Source organism: Mobula hypostoma, chromosome 16 (assembly GCF_963921235.1).
Source record: "Mobula hypostoma chromosome 16, sMobHyp1.1, whole genome shotgun sequence".
Classification (NCBI taxonomy): Eukaryota; Metazoa; Chordata; class Chondrichthyes; order Myliobatiformes; family Myliobatidae; genus Mobula; species Mobula hypostoma.
In genome coordinates, this window is record NC_086112.1 from 22355489 (window position 1) to 22383315 (window position 27827).

The 27827-nt window shown below is 37.9% G+C and overlaps 1 protein-coding gene across 2 annotated transcripts in view; it reads left to right on the forward strand.

Annotated features, from left to right (window-relative positions):
* Positions 1-26203, forward strand: part of fer (fer (fps/fes related) tyrosine kinase) — a 141353-nt gene extending 115150 nt beyond the window's left edge. For both annotated transcript variants that reach the window (XM_063068628.1, XM_063068627.1), the window contains exons 13-20: positions 2912-2968; positions 7422-7537; positions 10254-10348; positions 12902-13025; positions 17147-17301; positions 18706-18828; positions 21941-22074; positions 24848-26203. In XM_063068628.1, the coding sequence (XP_062924698.1) occupies positions 2912-2968; positions 7422-7537; positions 10254-10348; positions 12902-13025; positions 17147-17301; positions 18706-18828; positions 21941-22074; positions 24848-24922 (879 nt within the window). In that variant the 3' untranslated portion in view covers positions 24923-26203. The remainder of the gene's footprint in view (positions 1-2911; positions 2969-7421; positions 7538-10253; positions 10349-12901; positions 13026-17146; positions 17302-18705; positions 18829-21940; positions 22075-24847) is intronic.
* The last annotated feature ends 1624 nt before the right edge of the window (positions 26204-27827 follow it).

Consider the following 27827-nt stretch of genomic DNA (forward strand, 5'->3'; position numbering starts at 1 on the left):
CATCTGGGTGGAGGAGCAACACCTTGTATTCCATCTGGGTACCCGCCAACCTGATGGCAATAATATCAATTTCTCATTCTGTTGAACAATCCTCCCGCCCCCCCCCCCCCATTCCCCACTCTGACCTTTCACTTCTTCTCACTTGCCTATCACTTCCCCTGGGTCCCCTCCTCTTTGACTTTTCCCACCCACCTGGCTATACCTATCACCTTCTAGCTATCCTCTTTTCCCACCTCCCACCTTTTTTATTCAGGCATCTTGACCCCCTTCCTTCCCAGTCCTGAAGAAGGGTCTTTGCTGAAACGTCAAATGATTATTCTTTTCCATAGGTGCTACCTGACCTGCTGTGTTCCTCCAGCATTTTGTATGTTTTGTTTTGGATTTCCAGTATCTGCAGACTTTCTCGTGTTTGTGATTTTAAAGCTCTCATTTTTTTAATGCTTTTAAATTTCCCTGAGGTTCAAAGGCCTTTCGAAAATAGTAAGAATCAAATAAGCAATTGATTTGTAAACTGTTAAATTGTTTCATATTTTATAAATATCAAAAATACTTAAGGATAATTGACATTATTGTAAACTCAAATGATGAACTTTGCTCTTTTCTTTATTGCAACTATAAAATCCCTATTCAAATGATTGAACGTCAGGATTCTAAACCAGGACTAACTTGGTCCAGGCTCCAAAAGGAGATCCCACGGTTTAAATGTTAAGGTCCTGTTCCATTGCCAGACCTCATACACAATCCAGTGATGGAGATTGGTGATTTATCAGCTGGAATCAGTCAGCAGTTCTGGCCCTCAATTCTAGAACATACTGGCAATTTATACTAGTGAATGCTGGCAATACCCACCATCATCTTGGCCAATAATCCCTCTTGTTGTGGACTACCATGACCAACATTTCAAGGGTTTCTCATTGACATTAGGATGAGCTCAGCTCCTGAGCATTTCATTTTTTTTGACCCAGTGGCTCCTGCATTTGGAGTGAATTTTAAATTTTTGTGCGTATATATTTTAATTTAAAACCAGCACATCATTATTTCCAGATTCTTATATAAAAAAAATTAAAAAATTCCACAGAGTAATGTAACCACTTAAACTACTTCAATTTTTATTCATTATGTGCCAGTACCTACGAGGCACAAAAATGGGTGAACAGAGTGCCTGAATTTAATTATGTAAATTAATTAAATGAGGTCAAAAACCAGGAGGTATAATTTTATTTTCACTGGTAGAAGAATTTGAAGGAACATGAAGATTCTCTTGACCAGACAGTGATAAGGGCTTAGAATTCACTGTCAGAAAGGGAGGTGGTGACAGAAGCTCTCACCAAATTTAGTCAGTGCTTAGATGTTTACTTGAAGAGCTGTGATCAGTAAGGAAATGGAGCAGTTGCTAAAAGGTCAAAATTTCCACATGGATTTTGAGAACGTTTAGTTTGATTAGCACCAACATTACAGTCTTAATGGTCTTTGTTCTTGACCTTCAGTCTTAGGTTCTTGATTAGCTAGGGCATCAAAGGGTATGGGGAGAAAGCAGGGGAGTGGGGATGACTGGAAGAATTGGATCAGCCCATGATTGAATGGCGGAGCAGATTCGATGGACCGAATGGCCAACTTCTGCTCCTATGTTTTATGGTCTTGTTATAAACTTAGATGGATCTATAAACTGCTCCATTTAATGGCAATGGACCAAAAACAGATCCCACATTTTAAATGTTAAGTTCCAGTTAAGATCCCCCATACACCTGCCTACCTGCTTCAAGCAGGCTTCAATTATACCGGTGCCTAAAAAGAACGTGGAAACCTGCCTCAATGACTATCGTCCAGTAGCACTTGAATTCACTGTGATGAAGTGCTTTGAGAGATTGGTGATGAAAAATATAAACTCCTGCCTGAGAAACAGCTTGGATCCACTCCAATTTGCCTACTGTCTCAAAAGGTCAATAACAGGCTTAATCTTGGATCTCCTGGACAGCAAAGATGCATACATCAGGATGCTCTTCATTAACAACAGCTCGGCATTCAATACTAAGATGCCCTCAAAACTAATCAATAATGCTTCAAGACCCAGGCCTCAGTACTTCCTTGTGTGACTACCTTAGTCATGTCTTTTACTTTTTTGTCCTTTCCATCAATTTATCACATTTTCTTTGCAGCTTCTTTTGTGACACTCATTGTTTACTACACTTCCTGTTTTAATGTAATGCGGAAGTTTAGCCACTGATTGATCTAAATCTATATCCAGATTAAATGTTCGCAGTAAATCTAGCGAAAACATTTGAACTTTGCAGAATACTGCTACCAAGTTCTAACTGAATGCCCTGATACTGGATGTTTCAAGCTATCTCTGTGTTTCAAAGGTCAATAGTTTATGACTAAGAACAGCATTGTAATGAAAATGATGAATACGAGCATTTATCTACATAATGTGCCCATGATATTTATGGTAAAAATGGTAATCTGATCACTTGAAGAAATAAAATTCCAAAATGCCTGTGCGTAAATAATGTGGGAATTTCTAATATACTCCATTCCTTTGTATACATTAAGAATGAGCTTGTAGAAGATGAGTTTAATCAAGCACTGTATCCCTGGAGTGATTATCCATTTCTTTCTATGTTGTTGTTGTTGCATCATGGTTGATCATTAGAATTGCACTTTGTTGATTAGAATTGCCTGCTGTTTATATTAGCAATTAAATAAAATATTTTGCGTAATTGTGCAAACATATGCCAATTTTTCTGAAATATGCAGCTTGATTTAAATCATGTTGCATCCAAAATTTTAGAATCACTGTCTCATAACATTTGAATTATTCATTGATATCTTTGCTACTTTTTGTACATAACATTCAATTTGCCTAAAGTAAAACATGTGGCTTATTAAAACATGCTTTTTTGCTTTGGCACAGGACAAGAAGTGGGTTCTCAGTCATGATGATGTCACTCTTGGAGAATTGCTTGGCAAAGTAAGTGGAAAAGATAACTTTCACTGATTGATCTTACTAAAATGTACAATTCCATATGTTCATTTGTTGTATTTACAAATGTTACTGGTATTTATTACTTCAACTGAACAGTATAAATGTGTTCAGTTGATCAACATTTTTGTCTTATTTTGATTAATAAAGGTTGTTTTTTAAATTCTTAATTAACTCATTTGATGCATCTTGTGTGTGTTGCTCTGGTTTTCCAGCATTTGCAGAATCTCTTGGGTTCTTAATTCATTCTTCTGGCTAGTTGAGCTCAATTCTCAAATCAAAGAAGCAGGTTTGGAATTGAGCTCAATGAGTAATCAGGCAATTTGATTCCAGTCCTCAGTCCCTGCTGCTGTTCCTCATGTGAGCAAATGCTGGAATGACTTCACCTAAGTGCCAAAATTATAGAAACTAACGTAAATCCCTAAGACCTAAATCCCTATAAAGACCTAAGTCAGCAATGGCCAATGCAAGAAATAGTAAATCTAGATGCTGGCTTCCATATACAGAGTATTTTATAAGGTAATAATATATTTAGAGTACATACAATTTAAAATTTTTTTTGAAATTTTCATTTAAAAAAACATGGTTAAAAGCTTTAATTAGTAAAGAATCTCCACAGTGCAGATAAATGGAAAATACTGGAAATCAGATAATAGAAATGCTGAGGCAACCTGTTTAAACATTTCAGATCTTGTTTTAATGTTTGTTCCTGTAAGCAGTCTTAAGCCAAACCAGGAACTGTCCTACTATTTAAGTTTACATTGCAAAGAATATTAGAAATACATAGAATGCTGTACTTGCTGTGCCCTTAAATTGTATAGTGTTTAAAAATACTTCAGAGTGATCCAAAAATATTCAAGAAATTCACATTTGGAAGACATATTCAAGATTCTGTTTTTTTAAAATCTCAGACAGTTTGTTTCACCTGTAATATTAAGAGAAATATCAAGAATATTTCTGTAATATCAAGAACAGGGAGATAATGGATCTGAATGTGTGGCTGAGGAACTGGTGTAGGAATCAAGGATTTACATTCTGGGACCACTAGGGTATGTTTCAGGGTAAGGATGAATTGTACAAAAGGGACGGGTTGCACCTTAATAAGCGGGGCACCAGCATTCTGGCAGGCAGGTCTGCCTCTGCAACACCGGTGTGTTTAAACTAAGTTGTCGGGGGGGGGGGAACGAACTGGAAACATAAGGATGGAGATAAAGGGAAAGTGAGAATAAGAAAATTTAAGAAAGACAACAGAATCAACAGAGCAGAAAGCTCAAGAAGGGTTCGTACAGTATGGCCAAGTGAAATAGGAATTGATATGGGAGGTGAGGGGAGTAATGAATTAAAAGTATTGTATATGAATGCACGGAGTATGAGAAATAAAGTGGATCAGCTTGAGGCACAGCTGGAAATTGGTAAGTATGATGTTGTGGGAATAACAGAGACATTGCTTCAAGTGGACAGGGCCTGGGAAATGAATATTCAAGGGTATACGTCCTATCAAAAGGACAGACTGATGGGCAGAGTGGGTGGGGTGGCTCTGTTGGTGAGGAATGATATTCAGTCCCTTGCGAGGGAGGACATAGAATCAGGAAACGTAGAGTCAGTATGGATAGAACTTAGAAATTCTAGGGGTAGAGAGACCCTAATGGGAGTTATCTACAGGCCCCCAAACAGTAGTCTGGATGTAGGGTGTAAGTTGAATCAAGAGTTAAAATTGGCATGTCGTGAAGGTTATGCTACAGTTGTTATGGGGGATTTCAACATGCAGGTAGACTGGAGCAACCAGGTTGGTACTGGACCCCAAGAAAGGGAGTTTGTGGAGTCCCTCCGAGATGGATTCTTAGAACAGCTTGTACTGGAGCCTACCAGAGAGACCGCAATTCTAGATTTAGTGTTGTGCAATGAACGGGATTTGATCAGGGACCTCGAGGTAAAAGAGCCATTAGGAGGTAGTGACCATAATATGATAAGTTTTAATCTACAATTTGAGAGGGAGAAGGGAAACTCGGAAGTGTCAGTATTACAGTTGAACAAAGGGAACTATGGGTGCTGTGAGGGAGGAGCTGGCCAAAGTTCAATGGAACAATACCCTAGCAGGGATGACAGTGGAACAGCAATGGCAAGTGTTTCTGGGAATAATGCGGAAGGTGCAGGATCAGTCCGTTCCAAAGAGGAAGAAAGATCCTAAGGGGAGTAAGGGGAGGCCGTGGCTGGCAAGGGAAGTAATGGACAGCATAAAAATAAAAGAGAAGAAGTATAACATAGCAAAGACGAGTGGGAAGCCGGAGGATTGGGAAACTTTTAAAGAGCAACAGAAGGTAAATAAAAAGGCAATACGCAGAGAAAAAAATGAGGTACGAAGGTAAACTAGCCAAGAATATAAAGGAGGATAGTAAAAGCTTCTTTAGGTATGTGAAAAGGAAATAAAATAGTTAAGACCAAAATTGGGCCCTTGAAGACAGAAGCGGGTGAATTTATTATGGGGAACAAGGAAATGGCAGAGGAGTTGAACAGGTACTTTGGATCTGTCTTCACTAGGGAAGACACAAACAATCTCCCAGATGTAATAGTGGCCAAAAGACCTAGGGTAATGGATGAACTGAAGGAAATTTATATTAGGCAGGAAATGGTGTGGGATAGGCTGTTGGGTCTGAAGGCTGATAAGTCCCCGGGACCTGATGGTCTGCATCCCAGGGTACTTAAGGAGGTGGCTTTAGAAATCGTGGACGCATTGGTAATCATTTTCCAATGTTCTATAGATTCAGGATCAGTTCCTGTGGATTGGAGGGTGGCTAATGTTGTCCCTCTCTTCAAGAAGGGAGGAAGGGAGAAAACAGGGAATTATAGACTGGTTAGCCTGACGTCGGTGGTGGGAAAGATGCTGGAGTCAATTATAAAAGATGAAATTACAACACATCTGGATAGCAGTAACAGGATCGGTCCGAGTCAGCATGGATTTACGAAGGGGAAATCGTGCTTGACTAATCTTCTGGAATTTTTTGAGGATGTAACTATGAAAATGGACGAGGGACAGCCAGTGGATGTAGTGTACCTGGACTTTCAGAAAGCCTTTGATAAAGTCCCACTTAGGAGATTAGTGGGCAAAATTAGGGCACATGGTATTGGGGGCGGGGTACTGACACGGATTGAAAGTTGGCTGGCTGACAGAAAACAGAGAGTAGCGATTAACAGGTCCCTTTCAGAATGGCAGGCGGTGACCAGTGGAGTACCGCAGGGTTCAGTGCTGGGACCGCAGCTGTTTACAATATATATTAATGATCTAGATGAGGGAATTAAAAGTAACATTCGCAAATTTGCTGATGACACAAAGCTGGGAGGCAGTGTGAAGTGTGAAGAGGACGTTATGAGAATGCAAGGTGACTTGGACGGGCTGGGTGAGTGGGCAGATGCAGTTTAATGTGGATAAATGTGAGGTTATCCAGTTTGGTGGTAAGAACGGGAAGGCAGATTATTATCTAAATGGAGTCAAGTTAGGAAAAGGGGAAGCACAACGAGATCTAGGTGTTCTTGTACATCAGTCACTGAAAGCAAGTATGCAAGTACAGCAGGCAGTGAGAAAAGCTAATGGCATGCTGGCTTTCATAACAAGGGGAATTGAGTATAAGAGCAAAGAGGTCCTTCTGCAGCTGCACAGGGCCCTGGTGAGACCACACCTGGAGTAATGTGTGCAGTTTTGGTCTCCAAATTTGAGGAAGGACATTCTTGCTATTGAGGGAGTGCAGCGTAGGTTCACAAGGTTACTTCCTGGGAAGGCAGGACTGTCATATGTCGAAAGATTGGAGCGACTGGGCTTGTATACTCTGGAATTTAGAAGGCTGAGAGGGGACTTTATTGAAACATATAAGATTATTAAGGGATTGGACACGCTGCAGGCAGGGAGCATGTTCCCGCTGATGGGTGGGTCCAGAACCAGAGGCCACAGTTTAATAATTAGGGGTAGGCCATTTAGAATGGAGTTGAGGAAAAACTTTTTCACCCAGAAAGTGGTGGATATATGGAATGCTCTGCCCCAGAAGGCTGTGGAGGCCAAGTCTCTGGATGCTTTTAAAAAAGAGATGGATAGAGCTCTTAAAGATAGTAGAATCAAAGGTTATGGGGATAAGGCAAGAACTGGATACTGATAGTGGATGATCAGCCATGATCACAGTGAATGGCGGTGCTGGCTCGAAGGGCCAAATGGCCTACTCCTGCACCTATTGTCTATTGTCTATTGTCTAAATACTGTAGATCAATGAAGATACTTTATATGCAAATAAAATTTCCTCTGAAAATTTTAAATGTGGATAATGAGCATGCAGAAAAATTTACAAATCTATTAAACAAGGATAGGGAAAATCAGAAAGAAACTGTGCATGCCTTGTTGTGATGACTTGATTTAATTTAGTATGATTATAATTAAATCTGATGTTACATATTTCAGGGAAATTTTGGAGAAGTTTTCAAGGGAACATTAAAAGATAAAACTCAAGTAGCTGTAAAAACATGCAAAGAAGACTTGCCACAAGAGCTGAAAATAAAATTTTTATCAGAAGCAAGGTAAATGTTAATACTGAGAGACACAGAAAAGTGTATCGCATTTACTTTGAAATTTGTTTTTTTTTTCATTCCATTTATGCTGACAAATAAATCTGAATGAACAATTTAATGAACTGGTGAGAAAAGGTAATGTAAGTTTCTATGTAAAAGTCTAAGTGATTGTATACAAGAGAAAAGGAAATGGTTCTTGCCTTCCTTTACTCTCATTACGTTCTACTTCCAAAGCATGAATTGCAGCGAAGATAAATATTCGTGTATTTCCATGTGTCTTACTATGTCTATGAAATAAAATTACTGTTTTATTAGATTTGGTTTTGTTTAAAACAGAGTGATATATCTGTTGATTGTGATGGATCAGATTACAAATTTGAAATCTGCCTTTGATAAGTATAACTTTTTTCTCCAGTTATTGTTAATTTTCTGTGAATGGGATACAAATCTATAGTGATCTCTTGTGTTAGAAGTCAGACAATGTGCAGATTACATTCTCTGAATATGCATAACTGTCTTCCAGCTCTGTTCATTTTATGTGAACTCATATTAATTTGAAAGGTAGCCTGCAATGGAAATCAAAGATGAGGGGCAACTATATAAAACTTTGGTATGGCCACATTTGGAGTATTGTATGTAGTTCTGGTCACCACATTACTGGAAGGAAGTGCTGGTTTTGGAGACGGTGCAGAAAGGGTTCACCAGGATGCTGGCTGAACTAGAGAGTAGGCTGGACAAACTTGGATTGTTTCCTCTGGAACATTGGAGGCTGAGGGACAACATGATAGAAGTTTATAGAATTATGAGAGGCATAGATTTGATAGATGATCAGTATCTTTTTCCCAGGGTGAAACTATCAAATATTGAAGGACGTAGCTTTAAGGTAATGGAGGAAGGCAAAAGGAGATTTACATGTCAAGCTTTTTTTAAACAGCATTAGGTAGGTGACTGCCAGGCGATGAGGTGGAAGCAGATGTGATAGGAACATTTAAGAGATCTTTAGACAGCACTTCAACAGGCTGGGAATAGGGGAATATAGATCATGTGCAGGCAGATAGGATTTGTTTAAATTGACATCATGGTCAGTAGAGACATCATGGGCCTTAGGGTGCATTGCTTGTACTGTACTGTTCTATGTCAACTACAGATGTGTGAAACTGAGTCTTACTTCAGTGGTTGGTAAGTTGATGGAGAAGATCCTGAGAGGCAGAATTTATGAACATTTGGAGAAGTGTAATATGATTAGGAATAGTCAGCGTGGCTTTGTCAAGGGCAGGTTGTGCCTTACGAGCCTGATTGAATTTTTTGAGGATGTGGCCAAACACATTGATGAAGGAAGAGCAGTAGATGTAGTGTATATGGATTTCAGCAAGGCATTTGATAAGGTACCCCATGCAAGGCTTATTGAGAAAGTAAGCAGTTATGGGATCCAAGGAGACATTGCTTTGTGGACCTAGAACTGGCTTGCCCACAGAAGGCAAAGAGTGGTTGTAGACGGGTCATATTCTGCATGGAGGTCGGTCACCAGTGTTGTGCCTTGGATCTGTTCTGGGACCCTTAGTCTTCGTGATCTTTATAAATGATCTGGATGAGGAAGTGGAGGGATGGGTTAGTAAGTTTGCTGATGACACAAAGGTTGAGGGTGTTGTGGATAGTGTGGAGGGCTGTCAGAGGTTACAGCGGGACATTGATAGGATGCAAAACTGGGCTGAGAAGTGGCAGATGGAGTTCAACCCAGATAAGTGTGAAGTGGTTCATTTTGGTAAGTCAAATATGATGGCAGAATATAGTATTAATGGTTAGACTCTTGGCAGAGTGGAGGATCAGAGGGATCTTGGGGTTCGAGTCCATAGGATGCTCAAAGCAGCTGTGCAGGTTGACTCTGTGGTTAAGAAGGCATACGGTATATTGGCCTTCATCAATCGTGGGATTGAGTTTAGGAGCCAAGAGATAATGTTGCAGCTATTTAGGACCCTGGTCAGACCCCACTTGGAGTACTGTGCTCAGTTCTGGCCGCCTCACTACAGGAAGGATGTGGAAACCATAGAGAAGATGCAGAGGAGGTTTACAAGGATGTTGCCTGGATTGGGGAGCATGCCTTATGAAAACAGGTTGAGTGAACTTGGCCTTTTCTCCTTGGAGCGACAGAGGATGAGAGGCATCCTGAGGTAACCTGATAGAGGTGTATAAGATGATGAGAGGCATTGATCGTGTGGATAGTCAGAGGCTTTTTCCCAGGGCTGAACTGGCTGCCACAAGAGGGCACAGGTTTAAGGTACTTGGGAGTAGGTACAGATGAGATGTCAGGGGTAAGTTTTTACGCCGCGAGTGGTGAGTGTGTGGAATGGGCTGCCGGCAATGGTGGTGGAGGCAGATACGATAGGGTCTTTTAAGAGACTTTTGGATAGGTACATGGAGCTTAGAAAAATAGAGGGCTATGGGTAACCCTAGTAATTTCTAAGGTAGGGACATGTTTGGCACAGCTTTGTGGGCCGAAGGGCCTGTATTGTGCTGTGGGTTTTCTATGTTTCTAATACCTGGTTTTGCTAAAATGTCAGATTGTAAAAAATGACTATCTGTTTTTGGTCTAAACTTCATTTGGGATGTTATTTCTTTTTCTTATTGGATAGAACTTATGTTATTTGTCAAATTTGCATTGAATACTAATAATTGCAAAGCTGACTTTTACAAGTTCTCTGTGCATAAATATCTCAATTTTAAACAGGATACTCAAACAGTATGATCATCCAAACATTGTCAAATTAATTGGTGTCTGTACCCAGAGACAGCCCATTTACATTGTTATGGAGCTTATACAAGGTAAGATCCATTTACATGGCAATGTGTTAAATAGATGTCCTTACAGCAATTTATTGAAATGCTTCCCTTCCATTTAGAATTTTTTAATGTAATGTCTACAAAGTGCTGTGCTTGTTTGTTGAACTGTTGGCCTTCTATAAACATTCCTGTATGTGTAAAATACAATGATTAGGTATCTTTCCATCTGTCCACTGTACAAAAATATATTTAAAATATTAAGGAGGTTTTGCCTTTTAGTTTATCAGTATATCCACTATCGTGGGTTGTTGTTCTTTTAAACGATTTACACATATTTCTCACCTTCTTTAATTGTAGATTTAGCAACTTGATTTTTTTGTTCAATGTAATAATGACCACCTCATTATTTCCCATTATTCAGTAAAGACTTGTGCTAATCTTTTATTACACAGGGAGATACTCTTGAAAGTCTCATTGCCTTGAAATTCATGCCTAGCTTCTGTCCAGCACCTTTTTGCTACATCTTATAACAAACAACAATTAACTCAGAATCATAAGCTTGTTTATTTTACTTGCTGCAAGGGAAGACAAGCACCGCACAAGAGCTGGTGATAGCTTCGAAAAAACAGACAGCATAGTTACTCTTGTATACCCAAGTACAGTTTCAGTTCAAGGACATTCTGTATATCTGTTTAATCAGTCTACTTGGCATTCTAAAAGTAATCGAATCTGCTGGGTCTGCAGTTTGTCAAGGACTCAAGTTCCATTGGCGTAATGTTACACGAACACTATTAGCAAAGCACTCTGGTACGATACAGGTTCCATTTTGTAACAGACAAAAATGCCATCTTGTTACTACAAAAAAGGACATTTCTACACTTGTAGCACTAAACAGGCAGTCCTTGAAGCAATGAAGCAGTATTATGAGAAATGGCCTCTGAACCCAAATCCATCAAAAACTTAAGTATGTGCATTCCACCTGAGGAATCGAGAAGCAGCTCAGAAACTCAAGATCTTCTGGTGTGGAAAGGAGCTTGAACACCATCCGACTCCAATTTACCTGGGCGTGACTCTGGATAGGACGCTCTTATTTGCCACCCACATCCAAAAACTCCGAGGGAAAGTTGGCTCTTGCAATTCTCTCTTGAAACAATTAGCAGGCACGAAATGGGGAGCTAATGCTCACATACTTAGATCAACTGCCCTAGCACTCTGCTATGCACCTGCAGAATACTGTGCACCTGTGTGGGGCAGTTTAGCCCAAGCGAAGAAAATAGACCCGTTTCTTAACGAAGCCTGCCGAATAATCACGGACACACTGCGCCCCACACCCACTAACATCATTTACAGACTTGCAGGCATTGCTCCCCCAGAGATCCGAAGACACACTATAACAAAAATTGAAAAAGGCAGACAGAACTCAGATCCACGGCACCCACTACACCATCATGTGCCAGTTTCCAACCTCCTAAAATCGAGGAAAAGCTCGATTTCATGGGGTAGTGGAGGTATAATTTGTCCATCTGTGCTGATCACCCCATCCTTGACTAAGCTGTTCCACCGTGAACATGACCTGTTATGAGTCAACATGATGCTTTCAGATCAGGTCATGCATAGCACATACCTCTGCGGGACCACTCAGGTGTGTTTCTGGGGTGCAGGGGCTAGCGACCCTTGTGCCTGTTTTGTGTTCTATCGCTGAGCAGCAGTGAACCATCTGACTGGCCTATCAGAGTTGCCTTTGGGAATTACTTGATCAGCATTTCTGATCTGGCTATTGTTCACAATTGCACTTAATTTAAAAAAAAGCAAGCTTTGCTACAGTGGAGGAACTACCGCACGGAACATCTCCCCAAACATACAGGATTGACCTCTGGCAACAAACAGAAGCCAGAACCCCACCAAACAATACAGTGCAAGACCCCACAGAAATGTTGCCATACGGGGCACTGCTTGACAGACGGAAATAGTGCACTCTCAACAGAGCGAGAGCAGGAGTTTGTAGGATGGGAGACAATATGGTGAAGTGGAGTTTAAAGACCAGTGAATCCTGTGCGTGTGGCGTACACGTTCTGCGCAACTGCCCACTCTCACCTGATTTAGCTGACTCTGACCTGCTCAACATCAACCAAACAACACTAGAGTGGCTGGCTGTTTGGTGTAACAAGCTATGATGATGACCACTAAACTTGCTGCACAGTAGAGACAGCAGTTGTATTCTGCTGCCAAATTCCATTCCAGTGACTTCAGTGGAAGATAATCCTAGGCATGGAGTACAACCTACTGTTATAATTATGTAATAACTTTACCAAATATGACTTACCAGACAGAAACTTGCTGCTTCTGTCAATATATGATCAAGAAGGCTGATACAGAGCAAATAATTAGAAAATTAAAGATGCTTTGGAGAACAGAACAGTATATATTTCCTTGATAAAATGAATGGATAACCAGTTTGAGTGATTTAGTATTTTAAGATTTGCTCTTTTGGATCACAGCTTTATTTGTGATTTCAGATCAAAACTTGTATTTTCCTTTCTAAAAGCACAAATTAACTGAATATTACTACTCAATTGCATCTTATTTTCTGTTCAGGAGGTGATTTCCTTACTTTTTTAAGGAAAAAGAAAGATGATCTGAAAATGAAACAACTTGTGAAGATGTCTTTGGATGCAGCTGCTGGCATGGCTTACCTTGAAGGGAAAAACTGCATTCACAGGTGAGGAAAAGGCTATAATTTTTCACAAATAGTTTAGCAATATCATCAAAATGTTGCTTTTCACATCAACGATCAATGCCTCTCATTTTTTAAAACTACATTATCTGTAAAGTGGGTCCTCTCCAGTGATTTAAAATTATGTGAACTTCAAATCATTTTTTTGTGTTAACCAGGCTGCATGCCAACAAGGAGCTAACTTGACTTGTCTGTAGATGTGAGAAGGTATCAAATGAAAGGGATAATGTATGTAAAGCACTTTCTCATTTGGATTTTTTTTCTACACATTGTTTTCCTTGACTTTTAGGGTTTTGTTCATGGACTATGCATCAAATAAAGACAAATGAAATGTATAGGCAGTTCCAAATATGCAAATATATTGGGGAAAAAAGTAGCAAAAATGTTATGCCAACTTTAGACTAGTGAATTGTTAGCCTTCAGGATGCTGTACTTTGGAAATACCTTGCAATCTTGCTTCAGCAACATAACAACAATGTATCCAAACTTCTGAACTCCATTGGTGAATAAGCAGGTGTTACGTACCCCGTAACTGGGTTGCCAAACCAGCAGAAATGGATCACTCAGTTGGAGTCTGGATTACTAGAACTAAGAAAGTTTTATTAAAGAAACAAGCAACACAGTAATCGAAAGGATAATAAATGCAACAGTTCAGCGATGATAAACACACATGTGCACAGAATTAAGATAACAGCATCAATCAAGCTCTATCGTTGTCTAGGGGTAAATGACCAAATTTCAAAGTGACTCAAAGTTCAGTCCAGTTAGTAGTTCAGTTCGCAGTAATCGTTGCCATGGCGATGGACAATGTGGGGGAAGAGAGAGATAGAACAGGAACAACTGATCATTCAGAACGGCTTCACTCACAGACCGGCGATAATTGCTCACAAGCAACTTTTGGGCGGGTCCTTGGTGATGTCACCTGAGGTCACCGACTGTGACCCCTCCTCCAGATGCAGTCGATCCTCTGCAATGAACCCGGCACCCAGGCAAGGGCGGACACACACCGGATTCCCGCTGCTTGTACCTTTCCACCCTGGCCGTTGTCTGATACTTCTCACCCACTCGTGAGAGGCGCACCGCTTCCAGGGTCTCGTTACCTCGGGTGGCGTGTGTGTCTGTCTTAGCGAACCTGTCCCTTTTTATCCCCCTGCTGGGGCATCGCCTGTCCATCACTTCAAACAGTTCAAGGTTCAAAGAGGGGAGCCGCTCCAGACAGCTCTCTCTCTCCCACATCCCTTCATTACACATCTCCAGACGCTGCTCCATTGTTCCTTATCTCTCCTTCCCCTGAGGGCAGGTGGCAGACCACTTGCTGATGTCACTGATGCTAACCCAGGCCAGCAAACATCTTAATTTTATGTGTATTCTCGTCACACAGGTCACAAGTCAAAAATAATAAATTTGATGTTAAAATGTTGAGAGTTAATTATTGGCGAGTTGTTTTAAAATCAAGTTACTATATTGCAGCAATGGATAATCCAGCCTACAATCCGATATTACATGCTTATTTGGTATCAATTTAATGATAGACCATTTTGTCCATAAAGTTAGCTCCATGTGGATTAAAAAGAAAAGTCATTTCAGCAGACGAAGAAGAGAAAAACTCATGCTTATCTTGATTCCCATGCTCTACAATTGCCAGCACTATTGACCTAAGTAGTCACTTTCTTTGTCTGTTTCCAGATCTCATTTTCAGTGTGGCTCTTGCTTGAATTGATTGCAGTACAGGATATCATTTTATTTTAGAGCAACTGTTAGCATTACTCAATTATAATTCTTAATTTCTATTTTCTGTTTTATGGTATACAATCTTAAATCTTTTATCATATTCTAACATTCAACTGCATTATTCCAAGGTTAGGATAAATTGAATTTGCAATTCTGACTAAAGGTGAGTCTACTCTGTGGAACTTGATCTTTACTGGGATCCCCAGCTTTTCCGTATCTATAAATTGTTTTTAAAAAGTTACGAAAATTAGTCTTTCCCGTTCTTTCTAGTGCAGAACGCTAAATTTCATTCTCTTGATGCATCTTTATGGTGTTAAGAATATTCAGTGGATTATATCTTAATCTACTAGTCAATATTTAAAATATTTTAAATGAATTTCAGCTTTAGAAATAATTTTAAGTTTTCTTATGGTGGAAGATTCTAGTTCATTCAGCAGCCACAGGCTGGTTGACCTTCATGTAAATTACCATTTCCTGTAATTTATCCAGAAATGTTTAAAGCTGACATATCCTCATGGTACTATCTATTTGTGTCTTTTAAGGAGGTCACGAGCTGCAATAAATTTAGCATCAGTAACTATTCTGGTAATCCATAGAGATTTGCTGAAGAAATGAAACTATTTAAAACACACAGCATGAAACTGATGAATTATGTACTATATATTAAGAATTGATTCCTCTTTCATAACTTCTTGAGTTATCAGTGGCCTTTTCTCATTCCAGTTATCTTTCCTCAGCTTGAACCCATCCAAGTGAGCTAAAACAAGTCACCACCTACAGAGCAGCACAACTGTTTTCTTTTAATTTTTATTGAAACTAAGTAGCACAACTCATAAAATAATACAAAAAAATGTAGCATATTACAAGAAACTAAAATGAATTATGTAGGATTTTTATGATAAAAATGCCATAAACTATAATGAACTATACAGGTTGCCATTTCTGTAATTTAAATTGGCCTGTGCTATTTATAATTCTTAAACCATAAACTTAATTTCTATGTAATTAACTCTAACTTCATGATTCTGTGGTCAGCTCATTCGACTAATCAAATGAGGTAATTGGTCCCCTTGATTTTACTGACTTATCATACCTGCATACTGTTTCTTTGCAAATTGTCCAGGTTTACCCCCAACCTTCCTTTTTTTTATAACACAAAACAATCATGCTGTGGCAATTGGTTGATGTCATCTCTTCCCCTTAATTATTCCTTCCATGCCATGTTCATTCTTCATAAGGTCAATTAACCCCAGAAAAAATGTATTCGTTGTAGTTTTACATTAGTGCCACTTAGGATTAGTCATTATTCACCAATGCATTGTAGCTCTGTGAGAGCAGTATTTCACAAATTATTACAAAGCCAAGTATTGGCGAGGTTTTGCAAGGGAGTATTATCAAGCAAAATTTGACTACAATTTGGCCACAGGAGATAGTTTAGCTGTTTAAGGAAAATCTTGGGGGGGGGGTTGAAAAGAATTCAAGGGTAGAGAGATTATGTTTGGTCATAGAAGGATTTAAAAAAGGATTAACATTTAAAATTGAGATGTTGCTTAATGAATAATAGGCGTATATCTGCCATCATTGGCTCAATAAGTCAATGGGACCTGATGTGAATTAGAATATGGGCAACAGAGTTTAGGAATGACTTCAGGTTTATGAAGTGTAAGACATGGAAGCTGGCTAAGTTGTGTTTGACTAATTATTCCTAAACTAAAGAAGAATTTGGGTAAGATTCCAACAGCAGGTGAGCTGTAGCAGGAGTGGAGTACTTAATGTTGTAGAGGTGGAAGCAGTTTTTCTTAATGACAGTGTGAACGTGTGATTCCAAAGCTCATCTCAGAACCAAGTGAATTCAGTTCCAAATACATATCAGAGAGATTGTCAGTATCCACGAAAAGACTTTGCTAAAATGACCATAGACAAATAATTTGATTATCCAGTAATGACAATGGAATGATTGAGAGAGATTATGGTGAGTTGGATGTGAACATCTAATGCATGTAGTGTCACTTATGGAGCATGGAAGCAGGCAAGAGGAAGATCAAGTATTATCATTATTAGAGTGAGGAAAAAGAAAGGTGAATTTTACACGGGTGGAAGGAGGAAATCTAAATAATTGAATAGTTCCATGGAAACAAATCTACCTAGGAACAATGACTATATCTGATGTGCACCTTGTGTTGGTAAGTGCCATAGACTGGGACTTTTTATGAAGTTTGCATTTGAATCAGATAAAAAGGTGAGAGGACTACATACTGTACACTGACTAGTTAACACAGGAATTAGATCATTTCTACAAGTTAAACATTTTATCTATCATTTTAAACAAGATTATCAGATCTATCAGAGTTATTTGTCCTTTTTATCTTTAACAGAGACCTTGCTGCCAGAAACTGTCTTGTTGCTGATGGCAATATACTAAAAATCAGTGATTTTGGCATGTCAAGACAGGAAGATGATGGAATTTACTCATCATCTGGTTTGAAACAGATTCCAATCAAATGGACAGCCCCCGAGGCTTTAAATTATGGTAAAGGTTTTTATGTGGTGTGTTTGGAAATGTTTACATGTGAATGTGAGCAGTGAAAGAAACTACTCAACTCATGGAGTCTGCATGGCCTTCTTGCTGTTTAATCATATCTTCCTTTTCCCAAGTTCTTTCTCCATCCTGCAAATTGATTTACCCCCAAGGGCCTCTCCAAATCCTTTGAAGGCTGTGATAATTTTCTTACTGCCTTTGAGGCAGTTTCAGACAGTAATTCATAGCACCTGTTTGCTAAATCAAAATCTACCATTAGCTTTTAGCATTTTTCAAATATCCTTTCAGCCTCCTTGGACCAACCCAGTTACACCAGTCTAACTTTGCAGATTTCAGTCCTTATGGGTGGAGCCCTTCTAGAAAATCTAGACCAGAACTAGATGTGTTATTGACCTAACTTTTCTTTTAAATATATGTTTAGGTAGCCTCCCTGTTTTTGTACTCTTTGTCTTATTAAAGGGACAGGACCCCATCTCCTTCCTAAATTCTTTCAAAGATTTATGCTCCTTGTAATTATGTTGCTAGTCCTAATGAAAAGTTTTGACCCAAAACTTCAGTTGCCCATCTTCCTCCATAGATATTGCCTGACCTACTGAGTTCCTCCAAGTTCCTTTTTGTATTTACAAGAAACTTTTACAGTTGAGATTCAAATTAGTAGGCTACATCATGCAGCATGTAATCTTTGTTTTACTCATTTTACTCTAGGTAGCTGTAAATATCTCCTCTGTATTTGCAACAAGTTTTTCATTTCTATTAATTAGTTCAGCTTCAAGAAAGAGATTCCAAATAAATCTACAATGGCTGGTTGGTAGGTCTGTTTTTCAGAGTGGAACTGAATCACAGACTAACGTGTCTGTGGTCTTAGTTCATTGAGATAAGTTAACTCAGCAGAGACATTGATATAATCTATACCTTTATCATCATCTGAGTTAGCTCAATAAGAGATACACAGCTAACCTCAGCACCTGAAGCTAAGGGCAGAAAATAACACCCAGGATTCCTGTTCTCCATTAGCAGCCATGTTTGGTTAAACTCAATAACAGGTAATGGACATGTCAACACTGATGTCTACAATTAGATAAAGAAGAGCTACCTGTACAAATTACTAGGGGGAGAAGTATAACCAGCATGAAGGGATAGAGCATCTTTGAGAAAAGAGATAAATTGTGCCACACTCCCATCCCTTCTCTGCAAAAAAAAAGCAAATGCGGGCTTTGCTAGAGCTGCACAATAAGCTCAGGTTTATCTACTTCTTTTCAAAGTTCAAAGTACATTTATGTCACCATATACAATCCTGAGATTCATTTTCTATTAATGTTTATGTTAAAATACTACAAACATATTTCCAGTGTATAAAATAGATGAAGAGACATTTGACATGTTGTTCTGTTGCAGGACGATACAGTTCAGAGAGTGATATCTGGAGCTTTGGGATACTTCTATGGGAAACATTTAGTTTAGGCGTGTGTCCTTATCCTGGAATGACCAATCAACAGGCACGAGAACAGGTGGAAAAAGGTAAAGTTATGAACAACAAATCAAGAGTTTATTAATGGGGAACAGGCCTACGTGTCTGGCAAGCTATATATTAACTTTGCCTTGCTTCTTGGAATATTGACTGTGTGTAAGTCTTTTCCAAAGTCTTATGTCTTCCTTATACTTAAAATAACAATTCACCAGTTGAGGCCATGTCAATTCCCAGGGAATCAATCCCATCAGACTCATTCCTCTTTTTTTCCCTTATGCCTATTATTCTCTCTCACATATACCCAATGTTATTTTTGCCATTAACCTACAATAAAGGTCAATTAAAATAGCCAGTTAACGTACCAGCACATCTTTGGGGTGTCGAAGGAAACCCATGGTCTGGAAGAGAACATCCAAACTCTGCCCCTTCATGATCCAAGGTCAGAATCAAATACAATTACATGAAGCTAAAGGCAAGTGTAAGGTCTGCTATTCCATTGTGTTCTCATTAATATGGGAGTTATAAAAGATTGTATCCAACCAAATTCCATGAAATTTTTACTCTAAACCAGCCTTTCTCAACCCTTTTGCCCTGGAGAAACCCTTGAAATCATTTTCAGGTCTCAGGGAACCCCTGCAAAAAATTATATCTACTGCTCGTATGTTAGTATGATCAATAAGTTGTAGATATAATAATACAAAAATAATTGTCAATGCTGTTTCGAGTAGAGAATGAATTTTTAGCTTTCTTAAAATTAATCTCTTTCCTTTTCATAAATTTTAAAAACTTATAAGGTAAACATAATAAATTTCTCAATTCTGGGTCGAACTTGAGATGAGCGCACACAGATTTCACTTTTAACTGAAATGAGACTCTTTCTGTCCTTGCTGTTGATGCTTGTTCTACAAGAAAAAGCTTGCACACATGGAAGAAGTTGAAAACTGCTGCAAAGTACTCATTACTTTCTCATGAATGGCAGGATACTCTTCTTTCACAGAAATCCAGAACTTGTCCAGGGACAGGCCAGTAAATCTCTTCTTGAGTACATGATCAGAGTGTAGCTCACAAAGTTCTTCCTCTTCTCTCAAGGTCAAGTTCTCAGGCTAAGCAGAAGATTCAGAGGAAGTATTCCTCACCCAGTCATGAATTTGTGTTGAAAGGGAGGAAAAATACTATTCAATTTTGTTTGAAGTTCTTCCAGGTGGTTTTCTGTAAGACTCAAGACTTTCTGATATCCTTCCTCACTCTCAAACCCAAGCAGCAGTGTAAACTTTTCAGAATTTCCTTTTGCAATATGATTTTTCCAAAAATTCATTTTCCTTTTAAATCTAAGAATCTTGTCACTTGAAGTTAAAACGTTTTCTCCAGGGCCTTGCAGAAACTTGTTCAGCTGGTTCATATGATGAAAGATGTCAGCTAAGTAGGCTTGTTTCTGTAACACTCCTTCATCTTCAAAGCACTCATCAAAATCTGGCCTATTATTTTCTTTAAAGTGCTCCTGTAATTCACCTTTCAGCTCAGACACCCTGTTGAGAACTCTTCCTCTGCTAAGCCACCGGATTTCTGTATGTAGCAGGGGATTGGTATGCCCTTTTCCAGGTTTTCACTCCATTTTTTAAAACATTCTCAAGTGAACTGGTCTTAAAGCTACTAAATAACTTGCTTCCTGAACCCTTTTACTGATTGTGATTTTTTTTTTAAAAAAGCTTTAATCTGTTTGTTTTAAGATTCCAGTAGTCATTTAAAATTATCAGCATTTTTCGCGTTCTTTGGCTGTGATTTGTCGTCAAGTGCCGTTTCAATTTTGCTGGAGCCATTGCTACATTTGTAAGCTGTTTGCCACAGACCAGGCACAATGGAATAGGACAACTTGGATCACCAGTCCACGTAAAATCCATTGATAAGTAGCTTTCATTGTAAAGACAGACATTTTTTGTGTCAATTGTTGAACTAGTGCAGTGAAGTGACTCAGAAGATTGTATGTTCGTCATTAACTTATCAGAACTGTCTGTAGGTTTAGAATCCTCCTCTTCCATCTCACACCTCCTCTTCAATAATCACCACATTGGACCGTCTTTAGAATGAAAATCTCCCTCCAATTTTCTACTACACTGGTAGTTTGTTCATTCCCATAAGCCAGTCAGCAGTGTGTAAGGGAAAGTTGGGGGAGTTAATTCGGGAGGGTAAAGTTGATGTCACAGCCCAGTTGGGTGCGTCCATTCAATGCTCGGAAAACGCACTTCATGTTCCTCATCAGCCAACCATCCTCTCCTCTGTGCAATACAGCACTCATTATCAGCATACCGTCCACCCCTCTGTGCAATATAGTGCTCTTCAATTATCAATTGCTTCCCCTACCTTGCGTCAAAAACTGAGAATGGACTCAACCAGATAACCGTCGTCCTACTGCGTACTGCTGTACTGGGCTGAGAGACCGCTAATGAGATTGCTAACGGGGCTGCTCGGTCACTGTGAGCACTAGCATCGCGCATTGCACCAAGTTCAAAAAAAGATTTTTTTTTTAAATCATGTTAACACGCGGAACCCCTAGCGACCTCTCACGGATCCCACTTTGAGAAACATTTCAGATGACGTTTTACTTGAGACTGAATCTGACGTTGTAGTTTTATTTATAATATTCCCTGTAAATATTAAATTCACCTGGAATGTTTGAAAATTATAATTACTTAGACAGCATTATTATTATAATAACTGCTTGTAAATGACTTTCAAAGGTATTTATGAAACCAAACATATTGTTTAGTTGAAGAATGATGCATCTAAAGATCCTGTACGAGAATAGTAATTCAAAAATAAGTATCTGGAAGTTATGTGGGCATCTACGGTGCACAAAAATGAAATGGCCCTTGTATTGATTAGGCTGCCTCAAAGTCATCATTGCGAATAAATTTTCTTTCATTGAGAAAGCGAACAAATCTAACATTAATTTCAGAACATTTTGCCAATTAGTAATAAAAATGATTTCTCGAAGTGGGAGAGTGCAGGATGTTGAATCATTTGAAAGCTGGAGTAAACAGAATTTTGATCTTTAGGAAGCAGGAAGAACAGTAAAAGCTGATGCCAAGATCCAGTCAGCATTGTTCTTACTGGAGAGAGAGGGGAGCATTGCAAATTTTAAAATATACCTTAACACTTTCTCAGGTTACAGGATGTCTGCACCGCAGAAATGTCCAGAGGATATCTACAACTTAATGCTGAAATGTTGGGAGTACAAACCAGAAAACAGACCAAATTTCAGTGATGTACACAAAGAACTCTTGGGTATCAAGAAAAAGGTAATATAGTGGAACAGAGCAAATGCTGATTGTAGGAAATTCAGTATTCAAGTACTGAAACAAAAAAGATCAGGAAATTACAATTTTCCTTCCACATTGTAATTAAAATTATGTAAACACATTAGCATATATTTTATTTACAGTTTATAATCATTTATTTCCTGTTGTTATTCTGGCCTGTAAATAATGATAAGGTACATTATGGAGAAAGGCCTTTCCAACGTTTTATTAAAAAAAGACTAATTGCAAATTATTTTCACAACTACCTTGCAACTCCTTGTAAAGTTCTGTGGTAATCATTTTCTAAAATGTAAGTAAAACAAGGAGATTTGGTGCATTTACTTGGGGTGTTATTGAAATGCAATACCAAGAATTTCAGTGGAATTGATTTAAAGCTGGTGTATTTTAAATTTAGTATTGTAGAAATCAGATTCGCAACATTCCAAAGGGGAAAAAACATCCTGATCGGGGAATATTGATATGTTGTAAAAAGCACTGAAATGACTAAATTGCATATATAAAACAAACACCAGCAAAAGAACTTTGATTTATCTCATGCTGTAATTGATTGCCATTACCTATAATTTTTGGTGTTGCAAGTTGTTGCAGATATTAGGGAAAACAATTCTATAATGTACCTGATATTCCAATAATCTAAACTGTGCAAGGTCCCTCTCTCTTTGAATGAAATGTTAAAATTGTTCTTCCATTTATTTCAATTTTGAGACCTTTGATCATTATGCTTACAAATGTACTTTGCAGCTATCCTTAAAATGTTTGAGTATTTTCTAAACAAAACTGGGCATTTGGCCAATCTTTAACAGGGACAAGATTGTTTTTCTGTTTAAATATTCACTGCTGAACTCTTTGAATATAAACTGCCTTTCCTATTTTCTAAGAATCTGAATTAATGATTTCTCACAGTGAATTACGGTAACTATTTAAAAGATTAGAGAAAGCTTGCAGACGCAATGGAGTATTTCCTAATTTGTAACTGTTCAAAAATAATCCATATTAAAACTGTATGACTTTGGAGAACCGTCATTAGAGGTAGAAAGACCATCCAGTGGCTAAAAAGCTCTATGTCTTTTACCCTGATACACATTTAAAGAAAACATTTAATTTCTTAAATTGGATTTACCATATTATTGCAGAAGAGATGTACTGTATGATTCTCCTGCTTTAATATACAGAGAATTTCCAAAGGCACCATTTGTTATTAAGACAGCACAGACTTGAGTATGGCTTGAGAGAAGTAAGTCAGCTGGAGATCACTGATAAGAAACAATGTTTCCTTAATGCTGTGCAGAAGTTTTATTTCATTATTTCATACTGGCACCTGATCCGGTTATGGTTTATAAGGAAGCTGTGATGTTTTCAAAGCATTATTCATTTGCCAAATTTTTATTGCTTGGATACTTGCCACAGATCTTCTAACTCCAATTTCAGTTTCCTGTATTTATCTCTTGTATCTTGCTGAAATTAGATTGAAAGTTGTGATAAGTTTCAGGACATAGGCTGAGAGAATCTCTGTTTCAGAAAATTATTTCTGGAATAAAGATGCATAAAGCAAGCATTGCCGAATAGCTGAGCTCCTGCATGCTTTGGTAATTACGTGTTGTTTCACACCTGAATTTTTTTGCAATAATAATTTTGTCCCTTGTGGTATTTGAGTATGAGAACAGTACATTTGCCTACTCTCACTTACTGATTTGTAATACTGAACTCAGTACCTACAATTATAGAGCTAAAATAATTAAACAATTTGAAATACTGTACTGTAAATGATGGTACCATTGGTGATACTTCTAAATATTCAGGTCTAAAATCTCCACTGTTCCATTTTTCAAATGTTTACAAGCCTGAGCTAATGTGTCACACATCAGTTTGCTTAATATGTTTAGGCAATATTGGTCTTTGACAATTTTGGAATTTACATAAATAAAGTAATTTACAATTGTTTTAAATCTAAACCTATCTTGTAAACATCAGTACCATATATAGGAATTTTATGAATTCAGATTCTAGAGAATTATTGTATTAATAGAAACTAAGCTGTGCTAAGTATATTTTGAGTACTTTGTGCAGCATTTACAAAAAATTTTGTAACATTATTATTTAACAGCTACTGATCTTATTTTTTTTATATAACTAATCCAATATAAGGGCTTTTGTTTTAAAAAGAATGAAGTTTACATTTGTAACCCAGTATTCCACTTAGTAAATATTTAATTGCTTTCATTGCACTGTTTCCAAGGCAAACTTAGCTTTGCACATGAAAAATGAATGCTTGGCAAGTTCCACAGAAAAAAAGCAGGTTTTGGTGCAGTAGTGTGTTTACAGAATTCTCAGTATTTTTAAACCGGTGTTCTTGGTTGCTCAATGGAATTTTCTTTTTTTTTACCCCATCAATTTCACACTGTTCTGTTATCAATTTTGTAAACCGAAACTAGTCACAGTAAGATCAGTAAATTCCCTTTAACTGGGTGGAAAAAAGTGTTTTTGCCTGCAAAAAAAGGTGATTACTTTGACTTTATTATGGAATTATTGATAGTGTGTTGTTTGTACTGTGCCCACAGTCATGACTATACATTGACCTATGATGAAATATCACATAGCCACATTATCCAGCCATGAGTGAAGATCACAAAAATAATCCTAATTTAAATGCATTTAAATTTACTATAATCAGTGCATTATGGAATCAGTGGTGTATTTTGAAATTCACATGGCTTTTACATTGCCACTAAAAGCTTTTTCTCACTGCCTATAGATTAGAATCCTAGGAAAGATGTTTCACAGTAGAGGAGACTTGCAATACCAACGTACCTGTGAAGGGAACTCCTAACAGAGATACAAACAGAAGTTTGGTTTAATCTCTGACGTCAGATGAGATTTTACATTCAATTGGTAAATGTAAACAGAAGAAAAATATGGGAGATGGTTTGTATTCTGCCAGGCCCCAGTAAATATTGTAGCCATTTTTTTTCAACTGGTATGAGAATTAACAGAATTGGTCTTGCAGCAATATCAAAAATTTAAATCACCTTCAAGTAATGGGATTTAACGCTTCTCTCTCAAGTGCATGGTTTTGATAGTTTGATCCCTTTTTTTTAGTTGGCACAGGCCCATAATGTTTATAATAAGAAGAAAATACAGGAATGCTCAGCACCTGCGGAGAAAGAAATGTTCACCTGAAAACTTTAACTTTGTTGCTTTCTACAAAAATGTGGCCTTCTGTGTTGAGTAGCTCCTGAATTTTCTGTTTTCATTTTCAGTTGCCCCACAATTTTTAATCATCTTAATTGCATTCTTTCTAACCAAACTATACTTGGCCCATTGCTGTTCTATTACTGTGACTATATTAGAATGCAGAATGTCCAGTTACTTTAAAATCAGTGATTTAAAGTAAAGGTCTACCTTGCCTCATGTCCCATGGTTGATGCCTTTCACGCTGCCACAGCCCAGTGGCTATAACCCTCCTCTTTCCTGCTGTGTGCCATATACATGCATTACCTTTCTACTAACCAAATTATATTTTGCTGCCATTTAATATAATTGCTGCCACTAATAATAACAAATAGCAAGTCGTATTTTACTTTTCAAAAGCTCCATTGCAGTGTTATTTGGTGCCATAATTAAGACCAGAATTCTATTTTTTTTAAATGCACCTTTTCTTTTACTAATATTAAGCTTCTATCTTTTTCAAAGAAAGTAAAACAAACTTTCAACACTGGAACTATGTAATTCATAAAAATGTTTCAATCTTTCTGTCAATGTTTGCTTAAATTTAAAGTCTTATTTTTAATGATGTACAGTATAATATTTCTACCCCAAAATAATTAAATGAAATTTTTGCTATGTCCATTGGGGGAAATCATGTTCAAAATACCAAACAGAACCTTGTCTTTTGTACTTTTTTAAAACAATCCTGTGTTAACATTTATTTATTTTGTACTTTTGTTTTTACAGTGAATTTACAGGGATTTTGAAATGACATGTTATATTCTCTGAATTCTGTGCTATTGTGAATTGCAGACTTGTTCCTGAACTGCTTCTGTGTCATTTTAGACCAAATACCACTAATAAGTCTGTTGATATTTATGTAATCCTTTAATAAAAAGAATGGAGACTCTGTATTGTTGTTGTTTTTAATCAATACTGGAAAATTGTAAAGTACACTATCAGGACCAGGCCTTGGACATTCCTGTTTATTTCACACTAATTCTTTTACTACTTAGTTTTACTGCTGACCTAATGTCAGAAATGTGTCAGAATAGATTTTTTTTGTGTGTGAAAACCCATAAGGAGTCATCCACCTTAATTTAGAATTTATTGTATTGGTCATTGCAGCTGTAATCTAAGGTATAAAAATCTCCAAATATAGTATCAGCAGAATCAAATGACAATTTTAATGTTATTGACTGTGTATGTCAAGGTACTATTGCCTTTACCCGTACTTAGAACTGAATGCCAGCTGAAGTGCTTCACTACTTATCTGAACCTTCTTGAATCTGGAGGGTGAAGTTACCCATTTCCTTTGTTTAATGGTTTCAGAAAAGAAAGGATTCAAAACAGAAGGATTGGGCTTGCAATGCTCTTTTAAAAAACCATGTCCACTGTGAGCGCAGACACTACGTTTGGAGAATAATCATATGAAATCTTCGAATTGAACCGAAGGATAAAACTCACTACTGAGAGGGTAAAGAGTTTGACAGAGAAGAGAAAAATATTCAAGCGCATTTCTGACCTATGAAAATAGGTCAGCAAAGTTTTGACGAGTTGTATTACCTTGATAGAATTGATAATAGAAGGTATATAATTCTATATTCATGAGTTATTTTAGCTGATATGCAGTCTATCCAATATAACAGTTCAGGAAATAAATCTGGGCATGGTAGAAGTTCCATTGAAATACGTTGTTGATGTTAGACCTTAAGCAGTGAGGTCCAAGATAAAGATTAATTAGGAATAAAAGCTCACTGTTGATGAATGGCCAGTTTTATTAAGGAACCAGAGAAAAGGCGAAGTGAAAACAACTACAGGTAAATACTTATAAGATCACTGGAGCTTCTGATCTTCAAAAATCAATATATTGAGTACAGGAGATGGGATGTTATGTTGAAGTTATATAAGACGTTGGTAAGACCTAATTTGGAGTGTTCTGTGCAATTTTGGTCACCTACCCACAGGAAAGATGTGAACAAGATTGAAAGAGTACAGAGAAAACTTACAAGGGTGTTGCCAGGTCTGGAGGACCTGAGTTATAAGGAAAGATTGAATCGGTTAGGACTGTATTCTTTAGAACGTAGAAGATTGAGAGGAGATTTAATAGAGGTATACAAAATTGAGGGGTATGGATGGGGAAAATACAATCAGGCTTTTTCCACTGAGGTTGGGTGGGACAACAACCAGAAGTCATGGCTTAAGGGTGAAAGGTGAGAAGTTTAAGAACCTGAGGGGAAATGTCTTCACTCAGAGGGTTGTGAGAGTGTGAAATCAGCTGGCAGCACAAGTGTTGCATGTGAGCTTTTAAGAGAAGTTTGGATAGGTACATGGATGGTAGGGGTATGGAGGGCAGGTCAATGGGAATAGGCAGTCAAAATGGCTCCACAAGGGCAAGATGAGCCGAATGGCCTGTTTGTGCTGTACTTCTCTCTGACTCTAGTTAGTGATAAAATAAAATTAAGGGAATGAGAGAGAAATGGGGAAGGACACTTCGCACGAGATAACTACTGAAACAGGTGAATGGA